The 16,690-nt window shown below is 34.8% G+C and overlaps 1 protein-coding gene across 13 annotated transcripts in view; it reads left to right on the top strand.

Moving 5' to 3' along the window:
- ORC4 (origin recognition complex subunit 4) overlaps positions 1-16,690 on the top strand; it is a 90,734-nt gene that overhangs the window by 68,662 nt on the left and 5,382 nt on the right. For all 13 annotated transcript variants that reach the window (XM_011229856.3, XM_034654537.1, XM_034654539.1 and 10 more), the window contains 3 exons: positions 399-550; positions 3,485-3,658; positions 10,807-10,893. In XM_011229856.3, coding sequence (XP_011228158.1) covers positions 399-550; positions 3,485-3,658; positions 10,807-10,893 — 413 coding nt within the window. The remainder of the gene's footprint in view (positions 1-398; positions 551-3,484; positions 3,659-10,806; positions 10,894-16,690) is intronic.

The following is a 16,690-nucleotide window of genomic DNA, read 5'->3' as shown; positions in this document are numbered from 1 at the left end:
ATAAGTTAGTGATGCCCTTTATTAGTAATCCCAAAGTATTTTGGTCTGTATAGGTGTTAGGAGATCCTTGTCAATTTTCTGACAGATTATATTTACATAATTTTAAAAACAACAGTCTAGTCATTTAAATAATGTTCTTAATTTTTCATCAGTAAACTACTAGAGTCTTGTAATTAGACTGTGAACTGCTTGAGGGCAATAGGGGCTGTCTTGTCCTGTGAATAATTTTTTTGTTGTTGAATAAAAGTGTAGGCATTGGTAAGTATCCTGTGCAAAGTAGGTTTTCAATATATGTTTGTTGAATTGAGTTTTAACAATTAGTGTTGTGAATAATTTGGAAACTTAAGAAAGGCTGATACAGTTGCTTGTTAATATATAAAACTCTTATTTTATCTTAGGTGACCGGTCTAGTAGTTGCCCAGTGATCTTCATATTAGATGAATTTGATCTTTTTGCTCATCATAAAAATCAAACACTCCTCTATAATCTGTTTGACATTTCACAGTCTGCACAGACTCCGCTAGCAGTTATTGGTCTTACATGTAGATTGGTAAGTTTTTCTATTTAAAAAATTGATTATCATATTTAGAAAATTAAAGCTTAATTACTGATATCGTCACTTATGAAGGTCATTAGATCAGGTATTTTTTCAAATGTGTTTCACTTGTTCCTGGTGCATTTATCCTACTTTTCAACTCAGATTGAAGAAAACAAGAAAACATTTATCACGCATGCTCATAAACTAATAACCTCTGTCCTTCCAGTGGAATCACTGAATAAAAAATGTGAAGTCAGGGGCGCCTGGGTGGCACAGCGGTTAAGTGTCTGCCTTCGGCTCAGGGCGTGATCCCGGCGTTGTGGGATCGAGCTCCACATCAGGCTCTTCCGCTATGAGCCTGCTTCTTCCTCTCCCACTCCCCCTGCTTGTTTGTGTTCCCTCTCTCTCTGGCTGTCTCTATCTCTGTCGAATAAATAAATAAAATCTTTTAAAAAAAAAATGTGAAGTCAGATATGCTAGTATAATTTTTACATTAGCAAGTAAAGAGAAAATTAACCATACCACTATTTTATAAAAGTCATTAATAGTTTTTGAACATAATAAAAAGAAAAAAATCATGATCTACTTTTAGATTTAAGATTGTTTCTGTGTTTTGAAAATGCTTAAAATTGAGTAAAAATGATAGTATCCCATCTTTGTAAGTATTCATATCCAGAAATGGAAGGGATTACTTCTGTCAAGCTGCTAGTACATAGTGGCTCTTTGCTTCTTGGGGGTGATTTTAGAATGATTTTAACCATAGTCTCAATGTCACTGTCACATTACTTATGAAGACTGTCTACATGTTCAACTTTACATACTTCGGATGGCTGCACAGGCCTTTTTTTGTTTATCTTCTTTTACCTCATAAACTTTCTTTTTTTTTTTTTTTTAAGATTTTATTTATTTATTCGACAGAGATGGAGACAGCCAGCGAGAGAGGGAACACAAGCAGGGGGAGTGGGAGAGGAAGAAGCAGGCTCATTGCTGAAGAGCCTGATGTGGGGCTAGATCCCAGATCCCCGGGATCACGCCCTGAGCCGAAGGCAGGCGTTTAACCGCTGTGCCACCCAGGCGCCCCATACCTCATAAACTTTCTTACTGAATTTAGATAAAACTGTTATTTAACAGTCATCTCTCCTCTCATAGATGCTGCCATGAGTCTGTTGTTTTCATTCTTCTTTTCCCTCCTTCATTCTTGGCAGGTTTGTGGTCAGCGTCATTTACTTCTTTTCCTTTCCTGCAGCTGTTTCCTTCTTAGAAAAGTGAAATGCTTTACCTAGTCATCTTTTAACAGCCTTTCCTTCCAGTGTTGCTTTTCTGTGGAGTGTCTTTCTCTGTCCTCTTTCCCAAGTGCTCTAGAGTTTACGATATATGCCTTCATAATAAGACTTCCTCATAGAACATCTGCCTGGCTCTTTACATACCTTTATTCCTTTGTCAAAAGCAGCAGTTTGTACCACAGGAGTTAAGGAAGCATCTTCATTCTTGCTAAAAAAAAATATATATATATATTCCTTTGGGTGGAAGTAGCAGTGGCAAATGTTACTGACCCAATGAAGGACCAAATAAAGAATCAGCTGCTCTTTAACAGTGTTATTGTGCCCTTTAAAAATTCTGTATGATTAATTCTCCCAACTATGCATTTCAAATCTGTCTGTCTGTCTATGTTCATAGGGGAAAAGCAAAAGGATAGATGGATTAGTGACTTTGCTAGCAAACAACCTCTCCTCTGTGGAAGTAGTTCTTTATGTATTATCCCCTTTATTCCCACATTGCCAACTTCAGTCATGACTGTCCACCACTAAAATATCTTTTACTTCCACCTTTCTTTCCATTCCCAAGTTCAAACTCTTAATTATTGCTGGCAATAGAGTGCTGTTTCCACTACCTTTCAGCCACCTACCTACATGGATGATCTAGAACTGCTCATTAATAGAAAATTTATAATATTGCTGTCTCTGAACATAACTTCATTCTCTTTTAATTATGCTGGCACTGTATTTTCTTGATCTATAAAAACATTTCAGGTTTTTCATTCACTTTCTCCCTACCAACCCCAAGCTAGTAATCTTTCCTGTCGTCTTTTCCAGACTAACCATGATCCCATTTTGATCACTTGAATTCTTTCCTCTATATAATTGATTTCTTAACCTAGCTATTATTGAAAATCATGCGGGTAGATTTAAAAATGCATATTTCAGAGCTTCACCACAGCTTTTTTTTCTTCTCTTTTTTTTTTTATCTTCTAGAAAATTGACAGTAAACTTGATTCCTAACTTCTTAAGGAAAAATAGCACGAATGCAAATAGTTTCTAAAATATCACTGTAAAAAAGCCAAAAGACAGAATAACTTACCAGTGTCATGCTATGTTCCTGCAAGTTTCCTCTTCTATAGTTTGTTCCTTCAGTTCAGCATGGCTTCAGCTTGAATTTATAGATAGTTTAGTGAACTGAATTTTTCTCCATTACGTATGCTGCTTCTTGAGTCTTTGTTACCTTAAACAATGAAGATTTTTAAATTTTCAGGAATGTAATAAGTTTTATTACATTTTGCTGGTTTTTCATCTGAATTCTTCATAGAATATATGAAATTCCTTATTGAAATTCTTGGTGTTATTGTGGCAGAGAGCTATTCAATAATAGTTAAAATTTTTTGCAATTGTTGGTTGTGGAATGTTAAAGATTAACTGAGAAGAGCATAGTAGGAAAAGGCATGATATCACCAGGTCTAAAGATGCTTAGAAGGGCATTATTAAAAGTGGCTTGTGTAAGTGTAAGAAAATCAAGGAAATGATTTGAGTTTCTGGAGGCTTGCATAAAATGCTTAATTGTGTATTATAGGATAAGCATTGTTAATTATAGTGATAGTTCAAATATGTATAACTCTAATATTGGTATTTTTTTTAAACATAATTCTTATATGGATTTTTGTTTGTTTTTAAGGACATTTTAGAACTCTTAGAAAAAAGAGTGAAGTCACGATTTTCTCACCGGCAGATACATTTAATGAATTCATTTGGTTTTCCACAGTATCTTAAAATATTTAAAGAACAATTATCTCTACCTGCAGAATTTCCAGACAAGATCTTCACTGAAAAGTGGAATGAGAATGTTCAGGTAACTTGGAACAGAGGCAATAATGTTTAAATAATTTTTGTCCCTGGCTATACCATTGAAAGCTTATAAAAACCTACAGATTTAAACAAATTTGTAAATTAACACATAGTTTCTAATGTTATTGTAGCATAAAACTGAATTAATACAAATTGTACACTTTTTTGTGTGGTACTTTGTTTTAAAAGACATTTGAAGTGTCATATCCTAAATTTTTTCTCTCAAAAGAATTTTAATAAGTTTTTTATTCTATTTCTATCTGGCTTATATTTTAGATTATTCATTTAATATTTAGAATATTATAAAAAATAATATTTTCATTACTTTCAACTTCATCAGTGTTTTTAGCTTAGTAATTCATACCTAACTACCCAGTATGGATTTTTTCCCCCTAATTCTCATACAGTTTCAGCTTTTATCTGATGAGGTCTTTTAAGTCAAACCAGGCTTGACACCTCTGGTTGCATTGTCTATATTGCAATCTCATCTTGTATTCTCTGGAGCCCTCAGGGTCTTAGCTACCCAGGCACACACATGTTGATTTAAAGGTTTACTAAGCCTGTGGACTCTGTAAATTTATCTACATCGAATGGCGTAACTTATATAGGCCATTGTCATATCAATTCAACATACTAGCATCAGTTTATCTTATGCTATCAAGAATTTTCAGTTGGCAGGGAGAAGGAAGAGAGTATATGTGTGGGAGTGTGTTTAATAACACAATTGAAAAACAGTGTTGCTGAATAAATCCCACATGGTAGAATCTTTCAAAAATATGGGTCTTCTAAAAGTAGAAAATAATGTAGAATCCTTGGTTTTGAAAGAATTGGGAAAAACTAGTCTATGATATTAAATACTGATGAGGATGATTCAATCTTTGGATAATTAAATTTGCAAAGTCTATATGCACTGTCTCTAAAAAAAATTGTTTTATGTCAAAGCAATAATTCTTTTATTATTTTTTTGTAGTTTCAAGTTTTTATTTAAATTCCAGTTAGTTAATATACAATGTAATATTAGTTTTAGGTGGTGTATCCAGCAGTTCATCACTAACATAACATACAGTTCTCATCACAGCAAGTGCCTTCCTTAATACCCACCACCCATGTAACCCAACCCCTGTCCACCTCTGCACCAGCAGCCCTCAGTTTGTAAAGAGTCTGGGGGCACCTGGATGCCTCATTCGTTTAAGTGTCTGACTCTTAGTTTTGGCTTAGGTCGTGATCTTGCAGTCATGAGGTCGATTCCTGCATCAGGCTCTGTGCTCAGAACAGAGTCTGCTTCATATTCTCTCTACGTCTCCCTTTCCCTCTCCCTCTCCCTCCCATGCACTCTATCTCAAATAAATAAAATCTTAAAAAAAAAAAAAAGAGCCTGTTTCCTGGTTTCCTCTCTTTTTTCCCCCATGTTCATCTGTTTCGTTTAATTCCACATAAGTGAAATCATATCATATATGGTATTTGTCTTTCCCTGACAGACTTATTTCACTTAGCATAATACTCTCTAGTTCCATCCACACCATTGCAGATGGCAATATTTCATTCTTTTTATGGCTAAGTAATATTCCATTGTATGTACACATCACAACTTCTTTATCCATTTATCTGTTGATGAACATTTGGGCTCTTTCTATAATTTGGCTATTAGTAATGCTACACAAAAATAAATTCAAAATGGATAAAAGACCTAAATGTGAGAAAGGAAAACATCAAAATCCTAGAGGAGAACACAGGTAGCAACTCTTTGACCTTGGCCATAGCAGCTTCTTACTAGATAAATCTCCTGAGGCAACGGAAACAAAAGCAAAAATGAGCTATTGGGATTTCATCAAGATAAAAAGCTTCTGCACAGCAAAGGAAACAGTCAACAAAACTAAAAGGCAACCTTCGGAATGGGAGAAGATATTTGCAAATGACATATCTGATAAAGGGTTAGTATCCAAAATATATAAAGAACTTACCAAACTCAACACCCAAGAAACAAATAATCCAGTTAAAAAATGGGCCTAAAGACATGAATAGACATTTTTCCAAAGAAGACATACAGATAGCTAACAGAAACATGAAAAGATGCTCAACATCACTTATCATCAGGGAAATGCAAATCACATGTACAATGAGATACCACATCAAACCTATCAGAATGGCCAAAATTAACATAGGAAACAGCAGATGTTGGTGAGGATGTGGAGAAAGGGGAACGCTCTTACACTGTTGGTGGGAATTGAAACTGTGGAAAACGGTATGGAAATTACTCAAAAAGTTAAAAATAGAACTACCCTATGATTCAGCAATTGCACTACTAGGTATTTACCCAAAGGATATGCAAATACTGATTCGAAAAGCAGACATGGTTTTAATCTTAAATATCAATACCAAATTAAAGTGAGAACTTTGCATTTATTTTGTTCTTAATTTATTTTTTCCCAGCTTTGTTGAGCTATAATTGACAAAATAAAAATTATATGTTTCAGGTGTACAAGTTGATATTTTGATATACATATACATCCTGAAATACCACAATGAAGCTATTCAACACATCCATCACCTCAATAGTTATCATTTTCTTTCTCTTCTTTTTTTAATTTCTTTTGTGGGAAGAGGTGAAAATACTTATGAGCTGTCTTCTAAGCGAATTTCAAGCGTACAATACTGTATTGTTAACCATAGTCACATTTTTACTGTTATACCCCGAAATTTACTCATCTTGCATAACTAAAACTTGATTCTTGTTTTTTATTTTGAGAGAGCACGCGCAAAAGCAGAGTAAAGGACAGAAGGAGGAGCGCAGGGAGCCCAATTTGGGACTCGATTCCAGGACTCCTGGGATCATGACCTGAGCTGAAGGCAGACGCTCAACCATCTGAGCCACCCAGGTGCCCCAGATTCTTGTTTTGATTATAAAATATAGTCTGCTCATCTAAGCACTATTAATTTTGGCACTTTTTTAAATTAAAAGTTCATTGAACAAGAGAACACCTGGCTGGCTCAGTTGGAAGACCATGCAACTCTTGATCTTGGGGTTGTGGTTTCAAGCCTCACATTGGGTGTAGAGATTTTACTAAGAGTTCACTAATCAAAATGTAATGAGTGCATGAGAATACATGTTAAAAGATACAAGTGTCCCTTATACCCATGCCCATTCTACTTCCTTATACTACAGAGTAATTACTTGGCTTATAGCATTTCCAACATATACATACTAAAGTTATTTTTACAGAAAGAGTTCAAACTTTGCGTATAATTTTGTTTTACCTTTTCCATTTTGTTCTGATTGACAATTTTGTATTATTTTTCGTAGTATAACTATACAGAATTGTATGTAAAAATGGTTATCTTTATCTTGAAATTTCAGATATTGTGCTATGGTATAATTAGGTGTGGGTTTTTCCTTCTCCCCTTCTCCCCAGATTAATCTTGTCTGGGACTCAGATATTTGTTAGCCCAGAGAAGTTTTTTTGATACTCTCATTATAAGATTCTATTCTTTAGGAACCCTTTTCATTTGGTACTCCCATATTGTCCCTTTCCTTACCTAGGTCTGGTGTGGAACAGAGAGCTCTGCATCTTCAGCCTCTGAATCCACTTTTTAGTGCCTCAGAGGCTTTCCCCTTCTTTAGTTCCTGAACTGATTATCTTGTTACAACAGTATGCTTTTCTGACTGCTTTAGAGATTCAGATGCAGTCTTTCATAGTATTTAAATGTCTTTGCTTTGCCATGACTTTTATTTCTGTCCCTGCTCCGTTTCTTTTCCTAAGATGACTACACAGCTCAGGTTGTACAGTGCTGACACCCATCTTTCTGTTCTTCACACAATATTGCATTCTGTTCATCTGAGTGGGTCTATAAAGGAATTAGATGAAAGGGATTACTGGTGAAGCATAATTCTGGACGACTTGGAAAATAACCATGTAGCAGGAAGGTGGCTAACCCTTAGGTTTTTGGTCCTTTTTTGGTGATCCTGTATCACTGAATTTAGGGGCAGATGGTAGAAATGAATGTGAGCACTATCCTTTTGTTTTTTAGGGGTTTTTTTTGTTTGTTTTACAATCTTGCAGTTCTTTTATAATGTAGAACTAGTACCACTGGAGTTTGTGTCTCTTAATTCTAGTGTTTTATTCCCTTTATTCTAGTGTTTTGTTCCCTTTATCCTCATCCTACTTTGCCACTTTTCTTTGGTATGCTAATGGTGAGCTTCACTTGAAATGTATGTCAGCACCATGGCCAGAGGCCGTGCCCAGCAAAGGGGGAGTTGCATTGAGGGAGCTATCCTTTCTCTCAGTACTGACTATCCAGCAAGTTTTTCTGATTCCCAGGTTAAAATAAAAACAATGGTAGAGATAACAGGTGGCCTATGGAATATCATCCAAGAAATATTTCCAGGATAGGGTTGAACCTGGACATCTCCCTAACTTGAGTGTTTTAGCCATATCCCAAATGAGTCAAATAAGTTAAGCAGAATAAATACCATCTCAGCATGGCAGTATAAGGAGAAATCCCTGTATGAAAGAGCATTTTAAAAGATCATGACTAATTCTCCCCAAAGGAAATTCCCCCAAAGTACTATAGCTAAGTTCAAGGAACATTTACCTACTGTCATAACCTTCCTTGGTAGTTAACAGAAGGTGAGAAGCTTCAGTAGGAACTGACTAGGAGATTTAGTACATGTCCTGCTGCCACTGTGAGTTATCCTTGGAGCCTCATGAGTTCTGAGGTACCACTGAAACTCTGTTACATTCTGCTTAGAATCTGCCTGTGAAGAGGGCACCAACCAAGTAAACTGTACAATCAGTACAGTGAGGACTTGCTTCTGCAACTGCTACTCATGTATTCGTCGGTGAAAAGTTAATGTTTCAGCTTCCTTGAACAACAGGGGAGGTCTGCTTTGTTTCTGGGAATTTTCCCATGTTCCTATAAGGGGTGATGTCAGTCAGCCATTCTCTGTCTTTATTTCCTTCCCTTGCATCATTTCCTGAACCAACTGTAAGGGAATTTTCAATCGAGAGAAATAAATTTAGTCGTGTTTCAGAACCTGAGATCTGGTCTCTTCAATGACTATCATAGTTAAATACAATAGACATCCAAAGAGTAGTGTTTTGTTTTGTTTTGTTTTTTATAATAGCCTTATCTCCAAGTAGTTTATAGTGTTGGGATCAAGGTGAAAGTGTATTAAGAGATTTTTTTTTCAATGGCTCACATATAGATCTAGACTTTTTTTTAAAGGACATTAAGTAAGTATGGAAGCAAGAAGGTGATAGCTTTCAGAAAGATGGGGAGTTGGATTCAGACCTCTAAAAATATAAGAAGAAAAGCAGAGTATAGTTTAACCCTTTGAAGCATCTTGTAAAAGAAAAGCAGTTAACTAACTGTTCTTAAAAATAATTGAATTTTTAGGGAGAAAATTTCTTCTATCAATATTTTTGTTCCAGGTGATTTTTTAAATAGTTTTAGTTTTAACATGACTACAGTTAATTCCCAAAAGTTTTTATGCATACTACTTTGCTTTATTATTTTGTGTTCATCTTGTGTACTCTCAAAGGGTATTTGATCCTGTTTATGATAAAAACATATGTATAGTAACAGCAAGCAAATGCTGTTAAAGAGAGTACTGAAAATAATGACAATGGAATGGGGACTATAACGAGGATAATGTATTTACTGAGAGCATAAAACTTTATTCCGTTATACTAGAACTTACTCTTGAATCTGGATCTTCTTGCAGTAGAAGTAGAGATATAACAGTTTTACCTCTAGAAAATAAGGTTTTCTGGGTTTTTTGTTTGTTTTAAGAAAAAGACTCCACATTCCTTACAGATGATTTTTGAAAATCAGTGCCAGTCTTCCCCAGGCTGTTTTTGGCTCTGCCAACTGTGAATTTACTCTTCTTACGTCTAATTTTTTCTTTAATGCCAAATGTACCTTAACTTTTCATTAATTCTGATTCACTGCAGTCACAACTGTTTCTTCAAAGGACCTTACTGGTCTCCAAATTTCCAGCGCGATTAGTTTCTTCTCAAAATATATTTTAGTTTAGGGGCGCCTGGGTGGCACAGCGGTTAAGCGTCTGCCTTCGGCTCAGGGCGTGATCCCGGCGTTATGGGTTCGAGCCCCACATCAGGCTCCTCTGCTATGAGCCTGCTTCTTCCTCTCCCACTCCCCCTGCTTGTGTTCCCTCTCTCGCTAGCTGTCTCTATCTCTGTCAAATAAATAAATAAAATCTTTAAAAAATATATATATATATTTTAGTTTAATTATACTGAGTAATTTACATTGTTGATTACTACTTCCTTCTTGAAGTTTTCTTCCCTTGATTTAATTGCTCTCTCTTGGATTCTCTTCCAGTCTTCAGTATCTTTCTCAGTCTCTTTGCTCTTCTTTTTCCGTTTTGTTTTTAAATATTGATAACCAGGTTTTACTTCTTGACCACATTTCACTCTTCATTCCTCCTGGGATGTTCTGTCCCCAAAATAATCATTTCTAATTTTTTTCTTCCCTCTCTCAAGCCTTTGCTTCTCCACATATCACCGTTTGACTCTCCATCAGACCATGTCTTCTATAAATGTCTTAATTCTCTATTTACACTATTAATTCAGATCCTTTTTGTCTCTTAAATGGACAGTTGCAATGGCCTACAATTATGTTTTTCTGTCCTTCTCTTTCCATGAAATCACTTCGCCAATAACTGAAACTCAGGGTTATATGACTACTCATTTTCTGTCAGTATGCCATGATCTTCCTACCTTGCTCAATTTCCCTATAAATGGAATGCTCTTTCTTTTTAGCTCACTGACTCATATAGTTTAAGCATTCTTTGTATTGCTTTACCTTGTGTTCCCAAATATGGTAACTCTTACTCTGTTGTGTTTTGTGCTGAATTTTGATCATCCCACTGGTACGACTGTGGTTTCCTTTTGTAGACCAGAAAGTTTGGAGTAACAGGTATTATGTTTTGTTTTTGTGTATATTTACTTAACAGGGATAAGAATAAAATTAATAGACTGGAAATTTCATTTTGATTTTTGTATTTTACAAATAAAACCAACACCTATTTAATAATGAATAAATATCAGAGTTAACGAGGTACACCAACTAGTGAGGCAGTTTTAGACAGCCTTTTTCCTTACCTGTTTTGACTTTTTTTTCTCTGTCTAGTGTCTCACAGAAGATAGAAGTGTACGAGAAGTACTACAAAAGCATTTCAATGTCAGCAAAAACCTGCGGTCATTACACATGCTGTTGGTTTGTATTCGTTTTGTTTTTACACTCATTTTATTTCACCAAGTAATTGTATTTTGATGGAAATTGGTTAAACTTATAAATTTTGGGAGAATTAACATGATTACTACATTGAATCTTGCAATCTGGAATAAGGTACATTTCTCCTTTTATTTAGTTTTTCTTTGTTTAATCATCGTTTTATAATTTTTACCACACAGATTTTATATATGTTTAAAATGTATACCTAAGTATTTAATTTTCTTTAGAACTGATATTTTGTAAATATCATGTTTAAATGATATCTTATTTTTAATTTCAACATGCTCATTGTTAGTATATAGAAATATGTTTATGTCTAATGGTAAATTTATATCTAATGCTATAGTAAATGTGACTATTAAAATTTATGGCTGCTAGTAGTGTAAATATGTCTAGGTACTTTGGAAAGCAATTTGGCAAATTTCTAGAGAAATTCAGATGCACAAGACATGTATAAGATTGTTTGCAGCAACCTTGTTTATAATTTCAAAAAAAAGGAAATGACAGATATCTATCAATAAGGGAAAGAATAATTAAATTGTGAGTATACATGAAGGAATGTAATACAACAAAAAATCAGTGAACTGGAAATGATACCTCAACATGATTAATTCTCAGAATACATGTTCAGTGAAGAGAGAGTTGTAGAAGTAATTTGGAAATTACTTTGTGTTGTCTAGGAATATATACATACGTAGTAAAGTAAAACAATATGGTCTTTTGTGTGAGGAAGAGTAGAGAATCTAACCAGGGAAAGAAAGAGATCCTATAAGATTATATTTTGTAAGCTGAGGAAGTAGACATCATTATCTTGCCTTTTTATGTCAAAAATATTTTACAGTAATAGGAAAGAGTAAAGGGAAGAGTAAGGGAAGGAGTTAGTGTGTACCAGCTTCACTCCCAGTAGGGGAATGAAGGACAAGGATTTCCATACTCTTCTGTTCAACTAAGGATCCTGGGCCTTGATTAACATGGGAGAGAGTTTCTAGTATAAATATTTCTTCATTATTACATGGTACTTAATTACACCTAAGAAATTACTCATTGTTTAGCTGGAATTCGCATTTAACCAAGGATCATACATTTTCATCTGCTAACTCTGCTTACCCTATTTAATGACTAAATTTAAATGTTACGAAAATTAAAAGAAATCTTCAAATTGTTGGAAAGGCACTCGTTACATGAAAAGTTGTCTCTAGGTATAATTTTGGTTTTTAATTTTTTTCTTTTATGTACAGTTGAACATAAAGTAGGTAACTTCTGTCACTTAACACTAACCTGAACTGGTTAATTGTTCAGTAACAATTAGTAAAAAAGCTTATACAAGTCACAGGTCTGCCTTTTTGGTTTGGTCTAGTGCTTTGAATAATAGTGTTTTTGTTTTATTATTTGAAGTACAGTTGATATACAATATTATGTTAGTTTCAGTCATACGAGCATAGTGACTTGACATTTTTATACATTACAAAATACTCACCACAATAAGTATTGTCACCATAGGTCACCTTACAAAGGTATTTCAGTGTAATTGACTATATTCCCTATGCTATACTTTACATCCCTGAGACTTACTCATTTTATAACTGGAAGTTTGTACTTCTTGATCCCCTTCACCTATTTCACCCATCTCTTTACCCTTCTCCCCTCTGGCAACCATGAGTTTGTTCTCTGTATTTACAAGTCTGTTTTTGTTTTAGATTCCACATGTAAGTAAAATCATGGTATTTGTCATTTTCTGTCACTTACTTCACTTAGTGTAGTACCTCTCTGTCCATCTATGTTGTCACAGATGGCAAGATTTCATTTTTTATGGCTGAGTAATATTCCATCGTGTGTTTATGTGTATGTGTGTATCATTTTCTTTATCCATTCATTTGTTGATGGACATGTAGGTTGCTTTCATATCTTGGCTATTGTAAATATGCTGTAATGAACATAGGGTTTCAAATATCTTTTCAAGTCAGTGTTTTGTTTTTTACGAGTAAATACCCAGAAGTGGAATTGCTGGATTGTACAGTACCATTTTTAGTTTTTTGAGTAAACTCCATACTGTTTTCTATACCGGTTGTACCAATTTATATTCCCACAAACGGTAGGAAGGTTCCTATTTTCCCACATCTTCCCTAACACTTGCTTTTACCTTTTTTGATACTAGCCATTCTGATAGGCATGAGGTAATCTCATTGTGATTTTGATTTGCCTTACCCTGATGATGAGTGATGTTGAGCATTTTTTCATGTGTCTGTTGGCCATCTGTATGTCTCTGGAAGTGCCTGTTCAGCCCCTTGCCCATTTTTTAATCCAACTTTTTCAGGTTTTGGTATTGAGTTCTATGAGTTCTTTTTTTGGACCTCTCTTAACCAGATATATTTGCAAATATGGGAGAAGTCATTAGATTGACTTTTTGTTTTGTTGTTGGTTCCCTTTACTGTGCAAAAGTATTTTAGTTTTATGTAGTCTCAGTTGTTTATTTTTTGCTGTCCTCGTGTGTAGAGACAGTTACAAAAAAATATTGCTGAGACAGATACCAATGTTTTGCTTTGTTTTTAAAGAGTTTTATGGTTTCAGGCCTTAATTTAGGTCTTTAGTCCATTTTGGGTTTATTTTTATGTATGATGTAAGAAAGTGGTCAAGTTTCATTCTTTTTTGCATATAGCTGTCCAGTTTTCCCAGCACCATCTTTCCCCCATTATATATTTATGGAAGACTGTCTTTTCCCCATTATATATTCTTGGCTTTTTTGTCATAGATTAATTGACAATAAATGTGTGGCTTTATTTTTGGTTTCACTATTCTGTTCCATTGACCGGTGTCTTATTTCCATGCCAATAACATACTGTTTTGATTGCTATAGCTTTGTAGTATAGTTTGAAATATGGGAATGTGATATTTCCAGCTTTGTTCTTTCTGAAGATAGATCACTTTGGCTTTTCCAGGGTCCTTTGTGTTTTCCTACAAATTTTAGGATTATTTGTTCTAGTTCTGTGGAAAATGCTGTTGGTATTTTGATAGAGATTATATTGAATCTATAGATGGCTTAGGGTAGAACAAACATAAACAGTATTAGTTCTTGCAGTCCATGAGCATCGTATATTTTTCCATTTATTTGTGTTAGCCTCAATTTCTTTAATCAGTGTTTAATCAGGTTTTAGAGGAAAGGTTTTTCACCTCATTGGTTAAATTTATTTCTCGATATTTTATTCTTTTTGATGCAATTGTAAATGGGATTGTTTTCTTAATTTCTCTTTCTTCTAGCTTGTTATAAATGTACAAAAACACAGCAGGTTTCTGTATATTAATTTTGTATCTGCAACTTTACCTGAAGTATTCGTTAGTTCTAATGTTTTTTTTCGGTGAAGTCTTTAGGATTTCCTATCCTAATATTATGTCATCTGCAAATAGTGACAGTTTTACTTCTTCCTTAAACACTTTGGACATCTTATTTCTTGTCTGATTGCTGCAGTTAGGACTTTCAGTAGCATGTTGATTAAAAGTGTGAGAGTCTGCATCCTTGTTTTGTTCCTGATCTTTAAGGAAAAGCTTTCAGCTTTTATGATGCTGGCTGTGGGTTTTCATGTATGGATGGTCTTTATTGTATTGAGGTATGTTCCTTCTATATAACTTTGTTAAGTGCTTTTATCGTGAATGGATATTGAATTTTCTAAGCTTTTCTGCATCTGTTGTGATGATTATATGAATTTTATGCCTTGTTTTGTTAATGTGGTGCATCGTGCTGATTGATTTGTGGATATTGAACCATCATTGCATCCCTGGAATAAATCCCACTTGATCATGATGAATGATCCTTTTAATGTATTGTATTCAGTTTGCTAATATTTTGTTGAAGATATTTGCATCTGTGTTCATTGGGAATATTGGCCTGTAATTTTCTGTTTTTGTAGTGGTTTTGGTATCAGGCTAATGCTGGCCTCGTAGCCATTCCTTCCTCTTCAATTTTTGGAATAGTTTGAGAAGTATAAGTATTAACTTTTTGAATGTTTGGGAGAATTCACCTGTGAAGCCATCTGGTCCTAGAATTTTATTTCTTGGGAGTTTTTAATTATTTTTTAAAGATTAATATATTTGAGAGAGAGAGAGAGGGTGTGACCATGATTGGGAGGGGCAGAGGAAGAGAGGCTCTTAAGCAGACCACGCTGAGCAGGGAGCACAACGGGGGCTTGATCTCAGGACCCTAAGATCACAACCTGAGTGGAAACAAGAGTCAGATTGATTGGAGCATTTAGTCCATTAACATTAAAAGTGGTTATTGATAGGTATGTACTTATTGCCCTTTCATTGTTTTCTGGTTGTTTTTGTAGTTCTTTTCTGTTCCTTTCTTCCTTGCTCTCGTCTCTTGTGATTTTATGACTTTCTTTAGTATTATGTTTGGATTCCTTTCTCTTTATTTTTTGCGTATCTGTTTTAAGTTGTTGGGTTTTGGTTACCATGAGGTTCATATATATATAACACTGTAAGTTAGCAGTCTATTTCAAGTTGGTAATTGCTTAAAGTCAAAAGCATTTTAAGGGCGCCTGGGTGGCTCAGTCAGTTAAATGTCCAACTCTTGATCCTGGCTCAGTTCTCGATCTCAGGGTTGTGAGTTCAAGCCCCACATTGGTCTCCACACTGGGGATGGATCCTACATAAGAAACAAAGCATTTTAAAAGCATTAAATGTTTACTCTCCTCCCATTCTCCATTTTATGTATTTGATCCCATGTTTTACATACTTTTATTTAGTGATGCCTTAACTAAGCTATAGTTGATTTTATTACTCTTTAATCTTCCTACAAGCTTTATAACTGATCGCTGTCCTCCCTTTACTATATGTTTGCTTTTACTAATGAAATTTTTTCTTTCATAATTTTTTAATTTCCTCTTAGGGCCTTTTCTTTTTCTCTTAAAGAAGTTCCTTTAACATTTCTTGTAAGGCTGTTACAGTGGTGATGAATTCCCTTAACTTTATCTTGGAAACTTTTTTCTCTCCTTCAGTTCTGAATGGTAATTTTGCTATGTAGAATATTCTTGGTTGTAGGTTTTTTCCTTTAAGCACTTTGAATATTACGTATCTTGTTGTAGACGTCCTTGGATTCATCATCTTTGGGGCTTTCTGTACGTCCTGGACCTGGATGTCTGTTTCCTTCCCCAGGTTAGGGAAGTTTTCAGCTGTCATTTCTTCAAATAAGTTTTCTGTTCCTTACTCTCTTTTTCTTCTGAGACTCCTGTAATGTGAATGTCAGTATGCTTGATGTTGACCTAGTGGTCCCTTAACATATCCTCATTTTTTTAATTCTTTTTCTTCTTTGCTATACAGCTTGGGTCCTTTCCATTACCTTGTCTTCCAGTTTGCTGATCCATTCTTCTGCATATTTTAATCTGTTGTTCATTTCAGTTATTGTATTCTTCAGCTGTGATTGATTCTTTTTTATATTTCTTATGTCTTCGTTGAAGTTCTAAGTTCATCCGCTTGTCTTCCAAGTTTGGTGATTATCTTTATGACCATTATTTTGACATCTTTGTCAGTCAAATTGCTTAAATATCTCCATTATTTAGTTCTTTTTCTGAAGTTTTGTCATTTGGAACATCTTCTGGCTCTTCATTTTATCAGACTTTGTGTTTGTTTATATTAGATAGCTGCATCTCCTGGTCTTGAAAGTAACGGCCTTGTGTAAGGTATCCTCTGGAACCCAGAAGTACAATCCTTTCGGGTCACTAGAACCTGGAGCTTCAGGGCTGTTTCATTTGGGCTGCTTGCACCTCTCTCATCACTGGGCCAATAC

The sequence above is a fragment of the Ailuropoda melanoleuca genome, chromosome 2 (genome assembly GCF_002007445.2).
Source record: "Ailuropoda melanoleuca isolate Jingjing chromosome 2, ASM200744v2, whole genome shotgun sequence".
In the NCBI taxonomy this organism is placed as follows: Eukaryota; Metazoa; Chordata; class Mammalia; order Carnivora; family Ursidae; genus Ailuropoda; species Ailuropoda melanoleuca.
The sequence above is the reverse complement of the archived record's forward strand: the minus strand, read 5'-3'. Positions and strand labels throughout refer to the sequence as shown.